The sequence below is a fragment of the Erpetoichthys calabaricus genome, chromosome 18 (genome assembly GCF_900747795.2).
Source record: "Erpetoichthys calabaricus chromosome 18, fErpCal1.3, whole genome shotgun sequence".
NCBI lineage: Eukaryota > Metazoa > Chordata > Cladistia > Polypteriformes > Polypteridae > Erpetoichthys > Erpetoichthys calabaricus.
In genome coordinates, this window is record NC_041411.2 from 9172304 (window position 1) to 9191180 (window position 18877).

At 35.1% G+C, this 18877-nt stretch overlaps 1 protein-coding gene across 1 annotated transcript in view; it reads right to left on the minus strand.

Annotated features, from left to right (window-relative positions):
• Nucleotides 1-6649: 6649 nt before the first annotated feature.
• Nucleotides 6650-18877, minus strand: part of LOC114669075 (transmembrane protein 132C-like) — a 168711-nt gene continuing 156483 nt past the window's right edge. The window contains exons 7-9 of the mRNA XM_051920986.1: nt 14505-14778; nt 13131-13322; nt 6650-8635 (exon numbers count right to left, since the gene is read on the minus strand). Of these exons, the coding sequence (XP_051776946.1) occupies nt 7475-8635; nt 13131-13322; nt 14505-14778 (1627 nt within the window). The 3' untranslated portion in view covers nt 6650-7474. The remainder of the gene's footprint in view (nt 8636-13130; nt 13323-14504; nt 14779-18877) is intronic.

Genomic DNA, 18877 nt, shown 5'->3' on the forward strand with positions numbered 1-18877 from the left:
GATACAAATGACAATAATACCCAGGAAAAAGAGCCTGACATCAGCTAAACGTAATCGGTGATTCTTGTCAGAAGACCAGAAACCCCATTTTCTTCATCAATACTTAAGAAATTTGCTAGACTTGGCACTGCAATGGCATTTCTCAGATTTAAGGCAAGTTTTTCTTCATAAACATTCTAAAAATATTGAAGTTAATTATGTCATACTGAAAACGTTTATAAGTTGAAGTTTGAGTAATGTTTCAGGGTTTATTGGGTACTTGTACAGTGTGGTCCAGATCTAATTATGCAACTGTTCGACAGACAACCATCTCCCCGCCATTTTGGAATGCAGGGCAGGTGCTGCCATCTATCGGCAACAAAAAATTTTTTTAAGTGAAATCTCTATGTAATGAAAATTGCATAATTAGATCTGGACCACCCTATATGCATAGCAGGTTCATGGACACAGCATGCTTCTTCAGCACCCTCCTCATTGCACATTATATTACAAAATGTTTAGTTAGAAATGTCCAAAAAGGCTTTTGAGTAACATTCTACTGCATTTCTAGTACATTTTGTTCAGCCTTTGATGTGTGTGTTTACCCTGTGGTGGGCTGGTGTCCTGTCCAGTGGTTGTTCCTGCCTTGTGCCTGATGCTTGCCGGGTAGGCTCCAGCTGCCCTGTGACCCTGCTCTGGATAAGCGGGTTTGGCGGATGGTTGTGTTTACAGAGTCCAGAGAAATCCTTACTTTCATGAGCTTCTCATCATGCAGCACATCACTGCTCTCCAGTGCCATGATTAGTGAGTAGAGCGATCTTACCAAGAAAACCCCAGATTGCATTTGCAGGGGTGTAGCCAGCCACCCTTGTGGGGTAGGTTTTTGTTTTCCAAAAAACTGGACTTTTTTATTAGTTTAAAATTTTGTAATTTTCAATATATGTCATGTATTTCTTGTTCAAATGAACACAGACAAGATAGGCCTTTTAAAACAGTGACATTTGTGATTTGGTGTCCCTATCTCTTATTCTAATTCTTGCAACACTATCAAATTAGTGTTAATTGCAAAGCAAAATTCGGCTAATATTTTTTTTATAACTAATTAAACAAATTAATAAATCTTGTAAAATAACTGTAAAATAGAGCACAGTATTAGAAAACACTGAATACCAGTGCACTTTTCTGTGCCGTGGTGTGCTGGACTGGTAACATCACTTCAAGAGAGGCCCACCGAATTGAGAAGATAATTTAAAGGGCAAACTCAGATATAGGATGCACTCTGGACCCTGTGGAGGTCGTAGCAAAGGAGAGAATTACAACAAAACTGAGTGCCGTTATGAGCAATGCTGCACATCCTCTTTCAGACACACCAACTGCATCAAGAAACTGGGGCTCCTTTATACCAACAGGAATATGCCTGTATACTGTATTGTCTCACTGTGACGTCAACTGTGAAAAGTCAGAACTTTTTTCTTTTGATTTTTCTTACATTATAGGCATTCTGGTGTGTGTTCAGACCATCTATCTATCTATCTATCTATCTATCTATCTATCTATCTATCTATCTATCTATCTATCTATCTATCTATCTATCTATCTATCTATCTATCTATCTATCTATCTATTATATAGTACCTTTCACATCTATCTATCTATCTATCTATCTATCTATCTATCTATCTATCTATCTATCTATCTATCTATCTATCTATCTATCTATCTATCTATCTATCTATCTATCTATCTCATATTACTAGTTATCATGAAATGTTACATCAGCATTTTATTCTGTTTCAATATTGCACTTTTAATTTGACTTTTGAAGTTTTCATTTAAAAATTACCTTATTTTTAAAGGCTGTTTATATTTCATAGTGAGACTTTTCCGGAAGACACATTTCACAGTAGCTTATTATTTATTTAAGAAGGTCTCATTTAATCTGGTTTTCTAATCTTATAAGTTAATCAATCTGTTACATACATTGCTGCTGTTTTTCAAAATTTAATGATTCATTTATATATTTCATTGCTCTTTTTCATATGATTTTTTATTTCATAATTACCTTTTTATTACTTTTTCGTATACAAAGTATCCTCCAAAAATTCAATTTCAAGATTTTGATGAATCTCGACGTTTTTGGAATTATGTCTGTGTTTGTGTGTAAACATAATAACTTGAATGCGCTTTCACTTGGGTCAACCAAATTTTGCATACAAGTATCAGGTACAAAACATAGATTTCTATCAACTATTGGGCCATTTCCACTAACAGGAAGTGGCACTTTACCTTTTATTCATGCAACTGCAGAGTCCGATTAATTCAACTTTACTTTTATAATATTTGTTCAGTATATTATTAATTTGATTTGATTTGTTGTTGATGGTTCATTAATGTACATAATATGAAAAGTCATTGTCTTGTGGTTTACTCCTCCGTTATCCATCCTTTGGATGTTATGGGCTCCAGGCCTGTTGTTTTGGTCCAGTACGTATCCCCATATCCTTCATAAAATGGTTTCATCTATGTCCAACGATATCTACCACAGAAATGCTTTTATTTCACTGGAATTTTTGCAGTCTGCTCCCTTTAGTCATAGGACCAGGCCTATTGATTTGCAACATTTTTGTACTGGTAGTTTTTGAGATACATAATTTGTTTAAATATACCTGTATGCACACACAGAGGTACACACACTCAGAGACATTCATAAGTGAATATAGGTGACAACTTGTTTACCATACAAGATTACATGCTGTATGACGAAGAGAAAGAAATTAACACAAACACATATCCCCCTAGATCTGTGAAAGTTGACGTGCATTGAGGCATTAAGTCATCACTGGATGAATCTGTTTGTCTGTGTAGCTGGTTTACTTTATTTGACACAATCTGCTTAGTTTTAAATTAAATATTTATTCAAGTTGTTTACTTCATTTAATTTCCTATTAATTTGAAAATATGTTAATATGCTTAATTTTATATTATCATACAGTAAAATCAACTGTAATAAAATCCTGTGTAGTAAAGCCTGACCTTTTTTATACTCAAATTATTTGGTACTGTAGTACCTCTGTGTACCCCTATGATCATCCCCCTGTTTTGATTTTACATTAGATTTATCTGAAGCTCTTATGTCCTCTGGGAAGCCTTACCTCTACACAGTCTTCCACTGTTCATAGCGTGGCAAAATGCTGGTCAAGGTCACCATGCCACAGGATAACACTGCTCATGTTTTCTTTCTCTCCCTCATGTTTGTCATCTGTACAGGCATTTTTATTTCCACTCCAAAGGAGAGGCTGACCTTGAGGCGGCAAGCAGGCTATTGATTAAGAAAAAATGTGTACTGCAGTAAATAAATGCATTCTAATACTCATAGAGAACTACAATAAAACAAATTTTACAAGATAAACTCAGAAAGTGAACAGAAAGGTGAATGAGATATATCAGTGAGGAAAAATAAAACCTAAAATGTGACCTTGTAGCCCATCCACTAATTTTTTAACATGGTTAGTGGTTTTTTTTTTTTCATTTAAAGTTGTTTTCATTTTCTTAGGTTAAAATCAGCTGTGTGCTGCTTATGAAGTCTGTTTTTTTCAGTTGATCTTTCTATTTGTACTTACGTACCCAATGGGTAGTGAGAGAAAGTATCAGCACCTGGCGAAATCACATGGTGGGTGACACCAGCCAAGCACCCGCCGCTCTAATTTCTCCTGGCCAAAAGATACTTGATACAGGCGTGTGCAAACGTGAGTCAGTTGGTCCGCAGATTATACACTCTTGTCACTTGGCAGGCTTCCCTGATGATGATGGATTGAGGGGATAAAAAACAAATTAGATGTCTTGATGCATCTGCTCCTTTTATGAGTTTGCTAACGGCTTTACTGGCTGGCGTGTGTGCAATTCATTTTTAATGAATGTAGACAAATGCATCCGAAGTCGCTTAGTTGTCAGTAGGAATCGCTAACTTCTATAAGATGACAGATTAGACATGGTCTGCCGTTCTGGTTGCAACTTGCTGCTGCTGCTCTTAGTCTCTGCTAATGGGAAAGTTTGTGTGTTTGTGTTTGTCAGTGCCAAAGAGAGATGCTTTCCAATATGTAGAAGGAAGTTTGCAGTTTTGCTTATTTAGTCTCATACGTTTATTTAAATAAATCTCTTTAATAGGGCACACTGCACATGTATACTTTTACTGATAATTTTTATTTTTATCATCTTACTGTTAAAATAAACTAATTACAAAATGATGTTCCTTTCACTTTGTACTGTAAATAATGTATGCTTATTTGTCATGGGTAAGGGTGGAAGTGGCTCATCAAATATTATATAACGTCACCTGTGTGAGATTCCATCCAACTAGGAAAAAATGCAGAAGTTAATATATTAAGATAGCATGTCTAACTCTTTAAGATCTGCTGCTTTGACATAGTTACTTGTACAGCTGTGTGGTAAGGATGCTTGTGGTCTTCGTGTGATTATACTTTGCAAGTGGGTATAAGGAGATGGGTCAGGCAACTTACCCAAAATTCAGTTGCTTTGAGGATTTGAAAAATAAAAGAACAGGCATATCAGTATGCATAAATGACTCCTGGTAGAGAACTACAATAAAGCAATTTTTATAAGATAAGCTCAGAAAGTGATCTGGAAGGTGAATGAGAGATATCAGTGAGGAAAAATAAAAACTAAATTGTGACCTTGTAGCCCATCCACTATTTTTTTTTTTTTTACTTGGTTAGTGTTTTTTTTCATATAAACTAGTTTTCATTTTTGTTTGAATGAGACTTGCCAAAGATGTACATCATAGAGTCCCTTGTGACAATCCATGCCCCATCCATGCAAGGAACACAGACCCTGACTGAGAGTCAAACTGTTAATTGTGCATGTTTGGCTGGCCAAGGAATAGCAGGGTGATTTTAGTCTAATTTTTTTAATTACTTTTTTATTCTTTTACTCTTTTTACCTGTCTAAACATTAATAGTACATTATATCATCTTGTCAATTTTAATTTGTAAATTGTTTTCTTTTTTTCATCTATCCATTATCCAACCTGCTATATTCTAACTACAGGGTCATGGGGGTTTGCTGGAGCCAATCCCAGCCAACACAGGGCGCAAGGCAGGAAACAAACCCTGGGCAAGGTGCCAGCCCACCGCAGTGCTTTCTTTTGTGTTTATTGTTATTCTATTATCTTTTTTATTGTTTTATGTTATTTATGGATTTATTAGATCTTTGTTTTTTTGTAACTTGCTTTGTTTATGTTATGCTTAAAGGGTCAGACCCCTGTTGTTGTTTAGCACTTTCTTTTTTTTTGGATTTTGACTTCCTTGAGGTTATTTTGAGTTCCTTTTTGATTTCATTTTTTAGAAACTTTGCAAACATGGATTTGTTTGCTTCCTGGTTAATCCTTTTTTAGGGAAATATCTTGATTCTTCTCTTTTGTTCTTGTGTTTAAGATTATTGTATCATCAATTCCTTAAATATATTATAGAAAATGTTGTTTTGTTATTGTGGGCCAGAGGCTTCATGGTTCCTTCACGACCTGTTTGGTTCATTTTGACGAGTGCAAACCATGAAATCTGTTTCTTGACTTTTACTTTTACTTCTATGCCTCTTGCTGAGGCCTAACATTTGAAGTAAAGTCTAGTTTTGAGCTTTCAGAGTCCAAATCATGAATCGTAACATTTTTTTAAACAACTTAACAGTGTTTTTGCATTTTAGTTGTTACTAGTATGCTGTATCAGTGTGTGAGAAAAGGATTTCTTGGCCTTTATTGGGAGGAGTGCTGAGAAATTTCTTTGTTCCCTGGGATTTCCATCATAAAGGAGTGAAGTTCCTAGTTAGACACTGATTGGTTTATTATACCAAAAAAAGTATTACCATGACGTGACGATAGAGAACTTCACAACCACTGGACCCCATACTCCTTACCTAGTACTGCAGCATTCATTACGGCAAATTTCTAAATGGATTTTTCTAGAAAAACTGATGTGTATTGTATGTTAAATGATTATTTCATTCATGCTAATTCTAAAATAATTAATTTGCAACATGATTGTTGTTGTTCTCGCTGCTGCTGTACTGTAAACAACTACCTTTCCATGGCACATTTCCTAAAAATCGCATCTGGTATTTCATGGAACTAGCACTCCCAGGTGGACATACTTGGCTTTGCTGGATCTGGGTGGCATATGCACAATTCTTGATGTTTGTTCAAATTTCCTATTTGTTTGCTAACAATAGGAAAGATATACTGAAGGAAAGTTCTTACCAAAGTTAGGAGATGATTTGGACAGTGGGCCATTGTACCTAGCATTGCCTTAATTTAGTTTTTTCATTGGACTGGCCTTTCCTATAGTGTGAAATTAATCTAGGAATAACAACTAACACAGAAAAACATTTAAGCATAAGTGGACCAGCTTAAGGTGATGTAATGGATCCAGTTTCAATCCCAGCTGGGGTGTCTTTTGTCAGGATGTTCCCCCAGTGCTTAAATGGTTAACATCCCCCAAGATCTGGCTGCAAGACTGTAAGCTCATTGGCTCTGTGTTAGTGTGAGCTGTGATGGAGTCCTGACTAATTAGAGATGCTGCTGGGATTTGCCGTAGCTTCATAACACCCTGTAATGGAATAAGTGGATTTAGAATACTATTAAAAAAAGTCACAGCATTTCAAGAGTTGTTTATTTTTGATTGCTTTTATAAATATATTTACATTTTTACAATATACAGTGTCTGAAAATTAAAATAGTTTAATGACAAGGTAGATGGATGATTTCAAGTATGTCATTTTTTTACTTCAGAGACGTCAACTGCACAGTTAATAACAATCCAACATGTACTAGTAAAAATTTAAACTGAAAAGCAAAAGTAACAGATTTATTACACTTGAGGAAATTTGGCATGCAGGCATACCCAACTATTAGCTGTTTGAAATGGACATTGGCCTTTACCCGTCCAACTCTCTGCCCATCCACACGCAGGTTTTGTCAGTATCAGTTGATAAGGAACGAGGAGTGCCCCGCAAAATCACTGATTCAAACAGGACCACTGCTTGTTGACAGAGGGTCAACGTCACTTCAAGTTCTACATTATTTGAGTGACCTGGCTGCTGAAAATTGACAAGTCACTTTGCTTGGTTTGAGTTTGGAAGGTTGATGTTTGAGGACCTGGTCAAATTGTACCTAGCTAATAGCAAATTTGATCATTTCAGTAAGATGTTTCTTTTGGAACAGAACTACAAGTCAGGAATGCAGGAACAGGGTAAAAACGTACAATTTAAAACAAAGTGAGACATTTCTAAATAAACTTACCATTATGCCACCAACTCAGCCAGACTGCAATCATCAAGTACTGGTGATTAAAGGGGGACAGCCACAGCTTTGTTTTATTTCATATTTAACTCTGTATGTCCATTTTTAGTTGCAGTGTGGATAAAACTAAAGGCATAAGGGTGACCACAAAGAAAAAAGTCCTTAGTTAAATATGTACAGTTATAAAATTTATAGCTGCTCCCTGTTGTCTTTGGAATTTCCACTTTGTGCTGATTGACTGACCCACTTTTCATCCTCCCGTTCCAGTAATCTGAAGTCACTGGTTGGTCTCTCACCATCTAATGATACTGAAGTAAATGTTGTGAATTTAACTCTCTTCCTTTTTGTGGTAGGAGAGTTTATGGAGTCATTTTTAGTCTTTAGTGTAAGCGAGCCAGTGGGGTGAAGTGTTGGCCCATTTTCATTTTCCAGTGCCTCACTTATTAGATTAGCACCATTTTCTAGGCCCAAACCAATATCAATAATTGTGGTCTTATGCTTATTGTGCAAGGGTGGGCTGCCTGCCATATTCATGACCAACTCAGCATCTGTCCCCAGCCACACCCAGTCATGTAGGTGACTCAGGTTTTCTTGTCCTTGTAATGAGGTTTGCTTATGTCTGTATTTCAGCACATATGATGCACAGTTCAGTAGAAACACTAGAATTGCCAGGCAGAAAACGCCTAATAAAGCATACATCCCAATCTCCAGATCACTTAGAAAACGAGGTGTTTGGGCAAGGTCATTTTCTTCCAAAGCACCATTTTTTTTAGGTAGGTCTAGTTGGGATGGAAAGTTTGTGTAGTCAATAAGATTAATGGGATCCTGAGGAGAACTCCCAGAAAGACTTCCACCAACCAGATCCCTGCTGACTGTTTTGACTGTTGTTGTCACTTTTCTTATGGCACTTTCTTCTCGGTCTAGGATGGGACTCCCATAGAAAAGAACATCTGCTCCTGTCTGACTTTGCCCATTTATCTTCTGTTTTTGGTCAGTATTAATATTCTCCAGCTCCTCTCCATCATTGCCATAATCTGTACTACCAGTGATTTTGGTTTTCTTTTCATCCTGATGAAACTTGACCTTAAGGCTTCCACTCCCAACAGCTAAAACACTCTTTCTTTTGGATTTTTGGCATACCTCACAAATGACCATTTCCACCTTCAACAGAACTCCCTGTCCCTCACCCTCTGCCATTATGAAAGGTATCTTGAGTTGAGGATCATTTCGAACAGAGATCACTTCTTCATCCAGTGAAGCCACAGACAGCAGGTAATAATTTGGATCATATATATCCAAAGGAGTTATGGAACCATCATTGAACTGGATCCAGGCACTCATCATTGCCTCCTGAAGATTTAATAAAAAACCTAATTATTAAGGTTTGTGAAAAATAAAAATATATGTAAAGCAGGCTTTTTTCTAGAATAAAAAGTTTGAATCTTACTTCAACATGAAAATATGAAAAGGAGTGCACCTTTAGAATTAACACCATTCATACTTTTAAGTAATTTCTGCTTTAAATTTTCTCAGCTGTCTACCTAGTGGTATTTCTGCTTTAAGGGCCGCCTGTAGATACTGATCAAAATAAGTAATAAGCTTCACTCAGTAATTTTTCATTTTTTCCAATTTTCTATTATAAAAATGTAACTTTTGTATGTGAAATTGCCATTGTGCCGGCCAATGGCTCATGGTGTTATGTCTGTTATCCCTGTGTGTACATGTGCAATCTGAGCTTTCAAGTTTGAAGGATATCTGTTTTTGTTCCCCATTTACACTTTGAGTTTACTGTAGTAATGGCTATGCACTGTAAGCCCATGAACAAATATCGAAAGTCCATTTCCATTTGTTCCCTTAAATCTTTCAACAATAAAGTAGGAAAAAAACCAAAAGCAGATCAGGATCAGGAATGCATCGAGTGCATGACATTACACTAATTAGAATGGGCCTGTTACAGTGCAAAATTTGAAAAAGCCATAATGGAAGGCCTATGTGTGCTTCTTCCATTTTTTAGAATAGAAGTCAACAGTATGATGTCCTAATGTGTAAACAGGTATGTTCAAAAATCATTTTTTCAATTGTTCATTTGTTCAATTGCTGGCCTCATGTGGCTGTTTGCTGCCCCACTGTTGTGTGTTTGCGTTGTGCAGTATGTGTAGTCTGTGTGTTCCATCCATATTATTGTATCATGTTCTGTTTCACCTCAAAGCTGTTCGATTCTAAATCTGAGGTGTTGCTTCTTCAATTAATGTCTGTTCATTGCCTATGTATTTTCTTGGGCAGTGACTGGTTGCGAGGCCTTCAGTTTACTTAACCTTTAAATCTCTATGGCTGTATTTTGTCAGATGATGACAATGTCAGTGAGCATCCCATTGTTTGATAGATTTTCTGTGGTGCATATGGTATGTGGAAATGTACATCTCGCTAGTCATTCACACAGGAAGAATAAGCATTATTGGTCATGCAAAAAACAAAACGGTCCTCATCAACTAAATTTCTCCATGATGGAGCAATAATGTAAGAGTTTACAAATGTTAGACTGCAGGTGCCTAGATTTTACCTCTGGTGAGTATCACACATACACATCACTGATTATAAGAATTACAACAGCATATCACTAGTTGTTACAGTCAAACTCTAGAACTCAGTGTTTAGTATAAAAAATGTTATTTTTATGAATTATATTGATACTGAATAATACTTTTTAGTTCAACTAATTTTAAAATGAAAATATGAACTTCTGAGTAATTGTTAACTGGGTCATTTTATAAGCTGGCTAAAAAGAAACATAAGAAATTGCCTTTCTAAATTTAGTTATTAAAAAGTAGTTTCTTGACTTGCTAATTTTTGGAATAAATTCAATTTGCATATTAAAGTAAACCATACATTGTTTTCATTATGACAGAATTTTGTTCACATCTAGAACAAACATTTCTACAAAAAAGTATTTTTAAGAAGGTTTATTATAGTCATTAATAACTCTATAAATATATCGAGGGAGACCATTTGGAATGATGGAATGAGTCTCTCTTTATGGGTCCATGGATTTCAGCATCAGACGTGAAGAACAATTTTCCTTAAATTCCAGCATTTATATTCTTTTTTTTATGATAAAGAGACAGGATGAAGGGTCTCGGTCACTCAGTTCCATCTTGTGGAATTTGCAAGCTTTTTCATTTTAAGTCTCTCCATAATTTCAGTATTTAACCAAACTAATAAAGTCATACTTAACCTGCATCATTAAGTCTATGCTTGTATCGTCTACCATTCAAACGTGCAAAAATAAATAAGTAAAAATTAAGCAAATATGACTTATTTTATGGAAGCAAACTGTGCTGTAATTCACCTTGTTGTACAGCTCTTGGAAACCTGCTGAAAAGCTTCAAACGTGACAGTTCATGAAGCAGAACACAGAACATTTTTAAGTATGAGCTTCAACGTCTTTAAGTTGATTGCGGTTGTGGGTATGCTTTATCTCACAGCATGAAAGCTGGCAGGACGAAAGATTAGTTGGCAAATGACATGACTGCATAGCCATAATTACTGTTCTATGACAGAATGAAGCTTGTGGGTATATTTAGATTAGATTCGCTTGGCAAAAATGCTCTAACCTTTTAAATCAAGTGAACAAAAGAGAGAGAGATTGCTTAGAAAAGCAAAACCAATTACATTTTAGAAATAAATATTATACACATTGTGACAGGATGCCAGATATCTCCAGTGGCCTGGGGCAAAATGACAGAGGGCCGCTATGTAAATTCACCCACCCAGTTTTAAGATTTTAAGGTATTGTATTTTGGCATTAACGACTGGGCTCCATACACAAGGTACTGCACCAAATGTTTTTTTTTTATTGGCACTCTTTAATGTCTGTGTTGGTGTTGTTCTGCCCATGACAAGGTACTGTCTTGAACCTGCTGAGGCCAGGATAGAATCTTGAACAGATGGTGGAAGGATGTTTACACTTTGACTGTGAAGAAATAACTTGTCTATATGAAAATTATAAGTCATTTATGTAAAAATGTACTACACAATACTAAACTACAGCTGGTCACTTTTGTGACAGACCTCTCAAGCACCACACTGACTGTGACCTTTAGTACCTTTGACGTTAACCTTGGCTTCTTACTGAGTTCATTGATCACCCTTGGGTTAGACAGAGGGTTTAAAGGAATTTGTGTTTTGATGGAGAACAGAGATAACGATGACTGACATTCTATGGTGACCAGTGTTGACTACAGCAAGCACTATCAAAAATGTCCATGAAAAAAATAAAAATCGCATATCACATGATTCACATATCCGTTATCCAGTTGTTAAAATATTGTTAAATAAATGCTTCTGGAAAAATCAGTTATTGGCATAAAGAGAAAATGCTGTTTGTATTTAAATTCAGCTTTTGAACTGAAGATCCACCTCCCTTTTATTCATTGGTCAATAGTTTCAATAATTTCCCCTTGGGATTAATAAAGTATCTATCTATCTATCTATCTATCTATCTATCTATCTATCTATCTATCTATCTATCTATCTATCTATCTATCTATCTATCTATCTATCTATCTATCTATCTAGTCCTATTCCCTTTCATTCATAGCTGAAATGTCCTTTTTTAATGCATATGTGCTTATTTTTCTGGAATCACAATGTTTGCATGTTTTGAGCTTACTACTGCATAACTGATACAGTATGTGGATTATGTGAAATTAGTATCATGAGATTTTTTAATTGGCGTTTTTGATACTGTTTGGTGTGGGCCAGCATTGGTTACCATAGAGTACCAAAGACTTCAAAGAAAATTGTGCATTAAAAGAACATAAAGTAAGTTTTAATACGCTTTATTGCAGTTCTCCGTGGATATCCTTGAGAAAGTTAAAGGTTAAATCTTGCATATAGTAAGACCTGGGGGCTGCTGTGTGGAAGATCATAGGAAAGCTCAGAAAAAACTATTATTGGGTACAGGGTGAGTAATCCATAAAGCAGAAGTGGTTGTGTCAGGTGAACAACAGTGTCTGCAGCTGTTTATTACAACCTGTCTCTGTTAGTATGAGGAAAATTCTTGTGTTTTGTTCATTCTTTGTTCAAATAGACTATTAATTAGAATATCCTCTTTCTGTATTCAGAATTGACTTGTGGCCTCAAAATGTAGCAATCATTGTACATGTGACTGCTTTAAATAATAAATGTATTTTTTATTTCACATTTAAATTATTCAAAGAAACCTTTAGAAAGCAGATGGTCTTTTGAACTATACCTTGCTCTTTCCATCTGTTTGTGTTCTTCACTTTATGATTCCTACATATGTATTTATGTTTAAATTGTAGGAAGCACCAGGAGAAAAAACAAGACATCTTGGTAAGTAAGAGGCTCTTTTTAAATAATGTCTTTTGAATCAATGATATTTTGTTAATGCAAGCCAGCAGACACTACAGCTACTCAGAAGAAGGTTTAGTGATGAAATGTCCACCCCCTCACCCCCTTCCCCTCAGTATTCCTCAGTAACATTGTCGGTAATGAAAATTAAATAGTCTGATAGACCTACCTTAATTCACTTATCTCCAGTACTAAACATGTTAAATTTTGATTGTAGTATTTGTATGATTTTGTTTCTGGTACCAATGTAGTTGTGGCACTGGTCTGTAGTAAATGAGACTTTCCCAGTTGATTTCTGAACAATTTAATTTTGTAGCATTTTATATTGGTTGGTCTCTTTTCATATACCTTAAGAAGATGTGTTGCAATGAAGGTTGCATTTTACTTGGAAGGCAGTTTTTTGAATGATGTAATTAATTTTCTAGCTATTAACACACAATCCAAAAATAGGAGCAGGCCTATTGTGTATTACCTGCTTAGACCTATGAAAGAGTTCTTGCGTGGTTGTTGTGGCAAGGATAGCTCTGCTGCTCCCTGGGCTAAGCTGCAAGGAGAGAGACAGCTCTGTGACCAGTTGAATCCCAAGCTCTGTAATCATCACCTTGTCATCGCGGACTGTTACAGTCTTCTCTGCCAGGATTGAGTCAGACAGTGGGGACAGAACCTACATGGGTTAAAAAAAACTCCTAATTTGCCAGCGTAACAATGAAATGAGAATAATCAATACATATCACTTTATAAGATTTGCTGTATGCTGGTTAGAAAGCTGAGCAAGCTTGTTTTCTCTCTGTGCTCTTGGAATTTGGACATATTTTCAAACGGCTGAATAAACTTTAAAAACATGTTCAGAATGCCCATTGTTGGATAAAAGTAGATAAACAAATTTCACAGACAAATTTATGAGATTAGGAATGGTCAAAATGCAACAGGAATTGTAAATAGTGTTTTTCATAGCAAATGTCATCACAAGACACTCCTGACAACTCACTTCATTCACCAACCCAATGCTCCACAACTTTAAGCAATCCGTTGTACCTCTCACAAACACATCAAGGTTGAAAACAAGATATACAGGTAATGGGATTTAAATTACAACTGATAATTGCACCAAGAGAATTAAACAGAAAGATGATTAAAATACCATAACCTACAGCATCATTTGAATAAACTATTAATCTTTTCCACTATTTACACTGAACGGTGGAGAAATTATTATACGCTGTTGTCAAAATTGCAGTATTTGGTTACAGATAAACATATGTGACAGTCCCTGACATACTAAGTGATTGTGTTAAGCAGCAACCACAACAGGGGCAATGCCCTGAGTCTGTCATTACACAAACTTCCATATTATGTCAGCAGGGTTTTAAATTTTGGATGTACTTGATTTACTAGTGGGAACAGCATGCCTTGCTTCAACTGCAAGGCTCTTTACCTCATATTTGAACAATTAGAAATAATTTGGCTTTCATTTGGAGGCTTACGCCACCTTTAGCGGACTGGTTGCATTATTACAAATTGTTTATAATAATTCCTCAGTCGCTGACTTGCCCACAGATATACTTCAAAGATATTACAAAATCTACACTCACAGAATTGATGTAAGGCCACACATGTATTCAGTATTACGCTCTTTCCTTAATTTTTCATACATCTCAAGACTGTCTGGCATAACATGGATTTTGGCAGATACAACTTGCCAGCAAAGTTTAACAAATATTCTCTTTATTGAAACGGCAAAACTCCAGCAGCTCCTTTACTGTATAATTCCTGTCATGCAGCACAAGAAGCAATGTAGCACACCAAATACTTTAAATGAAATTAGTATTTTTTATATTATAAATACCTGAAGCGTTGTAACACCAAGCTCTCGACCTACTATCACTTTCCCATTCTGCAGCCTTGCTATCCGGGGGTCTTCTACTTTTATGAAGTACCTGACCATGTCAGTAATGTCCAGTTGCCAGTCAGAGCTCAGGAAGTAAGCAAGTTGATCTCGTGGATCAGCCTGTTCAGCCACAAAGTGAGTAAGTACTCGCACTATACCATGTTGATATTGTAGAGTGCATCCTCTTCCTCTTTTATCATCCTCCTCTTCATCATCACTGTCCCAGCTTGACCTTTCAGGTGAAAACAAAAGAGACTAAGTGAATTTGTTAAAAAAAAAAAAAAACTAAGTGGCACTCTTCTCTTTTCTAGGATGAACATTTCATTTTGCATTATCATATTGTGATCATTTTTAAATATCTCTACTGGATGCTTCATCCTTATCATTGGTAGTCGCACACTCACAAGCAGTTTTCTTAATCTTTATGTTCTAAAACAGTGGCAAGAAAGAACCTTTAAATCTGTAAGTGGTGACAGCTTTAATATCAGGTTCTACCCTGCTGAATAATTACACAGAAACTAAAAAAAGCCCTTTACACAGAGAAGTCATATTGTAATGGTCAGCATAACTCCAGTAAGATGTTTTTGTGTTCCTCATGTTGCATAAACCAAGAGAGACAACTAAAAGATTCCAAGAGCTTGACTCGTGAGCTGACATCAGAATTGAAATGATGAAACTGAACAGCAAGAAATTATCTAGACCAGGGATGAGAAGATGCTGCTGACAACTACTTGGGTTTTGGCATGACTTATGATTCTGGAACACCATACAAAAAAGAGAAATTAAAATAATAACAAAGCGCAAATTTTATTTAAAAATATACTAAGACAAATTGACATTCCAGTTACTATTAGAAGTAATGACTTTTAAGAATTTATTTAATACCGGTAATAAATGGCAAATAATTTTACAAATTGTTTTCATAATAAATGGCAAACATAGCTTACATAAGATTACAGGTTGAACCAGATCAAGTAAAACATGTTACACTTCACACTTACCACCTTAGTTAATTTAAATTAATGATAGAACAGGAAATTTTAGAATTTATCACTGAAATGAACTAAATACAGCCCATATTCAAAATAATTAATATTTTTTACACAGACTCCCCCGGCTTTCTTTAAATTGGCATTTGTTTGACTTTTAAAAAATTAAGTTTTATTTGAATGTCTAAGGAATTTAGACAGAAGCCTCCCTGCTTCCTGCAAATTGGGCATCATTTGACAATATTAAAACTTAAATAATTAGGTTTAAAAGAAAGGACGTGGAATTATAGACTAAATAAAAAGTGGACCTAACAGTTTATATAAAATTGTGTCTTCCCAACTCCAAATGTGAAAACTTTCAGTCAGTCTTAGTTCTTATATACATCTCTGAAACAGCATTAACTGGTGTTGTAGCTGAATAGACATTTTCCAATACTGCAAAAGATTTGTTGTTATAATTTTAGATAAACAGGAAGTACAGTTTTTGCCATGACCAACCAAATCATATTACTGCAATAGCTTGCCAGTATACTTACACTGTAGATGCACTTTTGTTAGGTGGTTTGTTTCATACTTACTACAGTATTTTGGATGGATGCATAATCTGATGTTGGTGTTACTCTGTTGTTATTTGCACTTTGATAAGGTGCTCCTTGACGTTCACTGCTGAGACCAGTGTGATTTTCCCACAATTTGTTGTCTTTCAGAATTATCATTCAAGAGCATAGCTTTCACTTGTATGGTGATGATAGTTTATTATTACATCTGAATGATACTTGATATTGAATTAGGACATTAATTAATACCAATCATGAGACAATACACTGTGTGAAAATGGCATTTTTCTTAAATTAAGGGTAATGAAATTCCTTGTAAAGATTGGTAATTCTATAGCTGTCAAAGCTGACCTTGAAGTTTGTTTGCCTGAATCAATCAGAAATTTAGGGATTATCTGTAAAAACATATTTAACCTTTATTAACCAGGCCAAATATGTCTTGTCTGACAGTAGCTATCTTTTGTTCTTAAACATTCAGTGTTGCCATAACACATAAGACTTCTCAACATTCTCAAGATTTAAGACTGGTAAATTATAGAACTCTTATGTTTAGGGCAATAAGTGTTTCAAACTAAATTATAAAAATTATACAATGTGTTTAAGTGGGAACTGAGCCCTGACAGACTTTTTTATTACAGCATACCATCAGAATTTACTGTTTATTTATTTCTAAATCTGTGAGAATCATATGTGTGTTTTTTGGGATTATAAAAATGTATATAAAATCTTGTTTTGTTTTTATGTTATTGAGCCTGTGAAATGGTCACCTTTGTGACAGACCTCTCAAGCACCGCACTGACTGTGACCCTTAGTACCTTTGACATTAACCTTGGCTTCTTATTGAATTAAATGGGTTGACATCAAAGCTTAAAATGCAATTTCAACAGAATTAGCAAATACTTCAAATACTTGGTATTTAAGTCATTGCTGAGGTAAGAGGCCCAAAAATCTACTAAAATGTCAGAATCAAATACGAAAGTGGCATAATTTTGTTTATGTTGATACAACAGTGAAAGTTTAAATATTGTTATGGACTATTGCTTTTTTAAAAATATTTTATTTAAATCCAAATAAACATTATAGTCTCAAGGAAACCTGTTATAGTAGATGTCAGTTTAGGCAAGAGTACAATCTAGGGATGGGACGATATCAAGACTTGTATTAGACTAGTGATTTGAATGAACAAAATATACTGGGTGTATCACCTGGCTCACTAAACATTGTGGACACACAGGGAACACAAACAACATGATTATACATATGCAATCAAATACTTGCTAGGTCACGGTCCACTAAAGCTTTATACTGATAAGTGATTAGCAAGTTAAATGGCAATGAATAAAGAATTACATTACTTTGAATTTGCTGCATAGTACTGGGTGTCCAATTTCCATTCTACGCATGCGTAATTACGTTACGTGGTTATAGTGATAATTAAAATATGAAGCAGTGTAAAAACAATCGTGAATTTCATTGTGGTTAATTGTATAAACCAGCAACCATCCCATCCCTAGTACTATCTTATTCCTGTTTTTTAATATTATAGTATAATTTAGTACAGTATATTTTAAAAATATATATAATCAAATTATTTTACTACAGTACTGCAGAGAGTTTGAACCTGGATATGTCCCTATGTCTTCCCTCAGTAGGCCTTATTTAGTATACCTCATGTGGGAGGCACCCAGGGGCATCCTAATTTCATTGCCTAACAACATCAAATTGCAAATTATCTATTACACTACCTGTTGCACACTCTTATTTGTACATAACTGTACCAAGATATGTTATGGCAACACAATGTATGCCTCAAAATTTCCTAAGTGTAATGAGGGTTTTTTTATTGTAGTCATACTATCAGCTGTTGAGTATTCCTGCTATGTCATAATAAAGAATCAATATACAAAGTAAAATATATTTATCAAAGACGTCCAAGTAATGCCAGAAGTTAACGGAAGTTGAAACTATGGGTGCCAGGTCTACCCAAACGCCAAGGTTCCCAGCTATTATTTAAAAGAACAAATTATTTTATTATTATGCTGCAATCACCATCTTAATGGGTATTACACATACCTAGTGAAGTGGCTAGATCTGCATTTTGCAAAGGGATGAATCATAATCACATTGGTAGCTTTGTTTGCACAGGGTCAGAAAGTGTCATAAATGCTTTATAAATACTTTATGACATGGGATCTTGTTAACTTTTTGCCATGTTACTGGCTAGCAATGATCAGAGATTGTCTCATGAAAGTTTCACCATCAAAAGTGGGCTGTTTTATGATTTATTGTGCTTGAGTGTAAAGTTACAGGAGTAACGTAATTTGCCACAAAGGAAATTTAAATAATAAGTAACTTTTTTGGGTAACACAGAAAAGGTTAGGAAATGTCAATTATACCAGATAGTCATGTAATACAGTAGTACAGCATTTTGTTTACTGTAATTAGAATCATAATCATTGTTTATTTTTTATACTGCCATGAATCTCTTCCTTTTTCTGGGTTGATTCATGCAGGTAAACTGATTTTTAATTTCCTCCTGTAATCCCCTATTAGTTATTTACCATTCTGACATTTTACATCTACTGTGGCCTGATTTCAGTTGGCCCAGATGTAATGATCTAATAATACTGAAAATGGAACTTATTCATGTTTGATCTTTATTTGTACATGTCCCAAGCTTAGTAAAAATATGTAATAATCTTAACCATAAAAAGAAAGCTGGTAAATGTCTGACAATGTATTGCACTGTTTATTCACCTTTTGTGTGCAAAAGTATATAAGATTT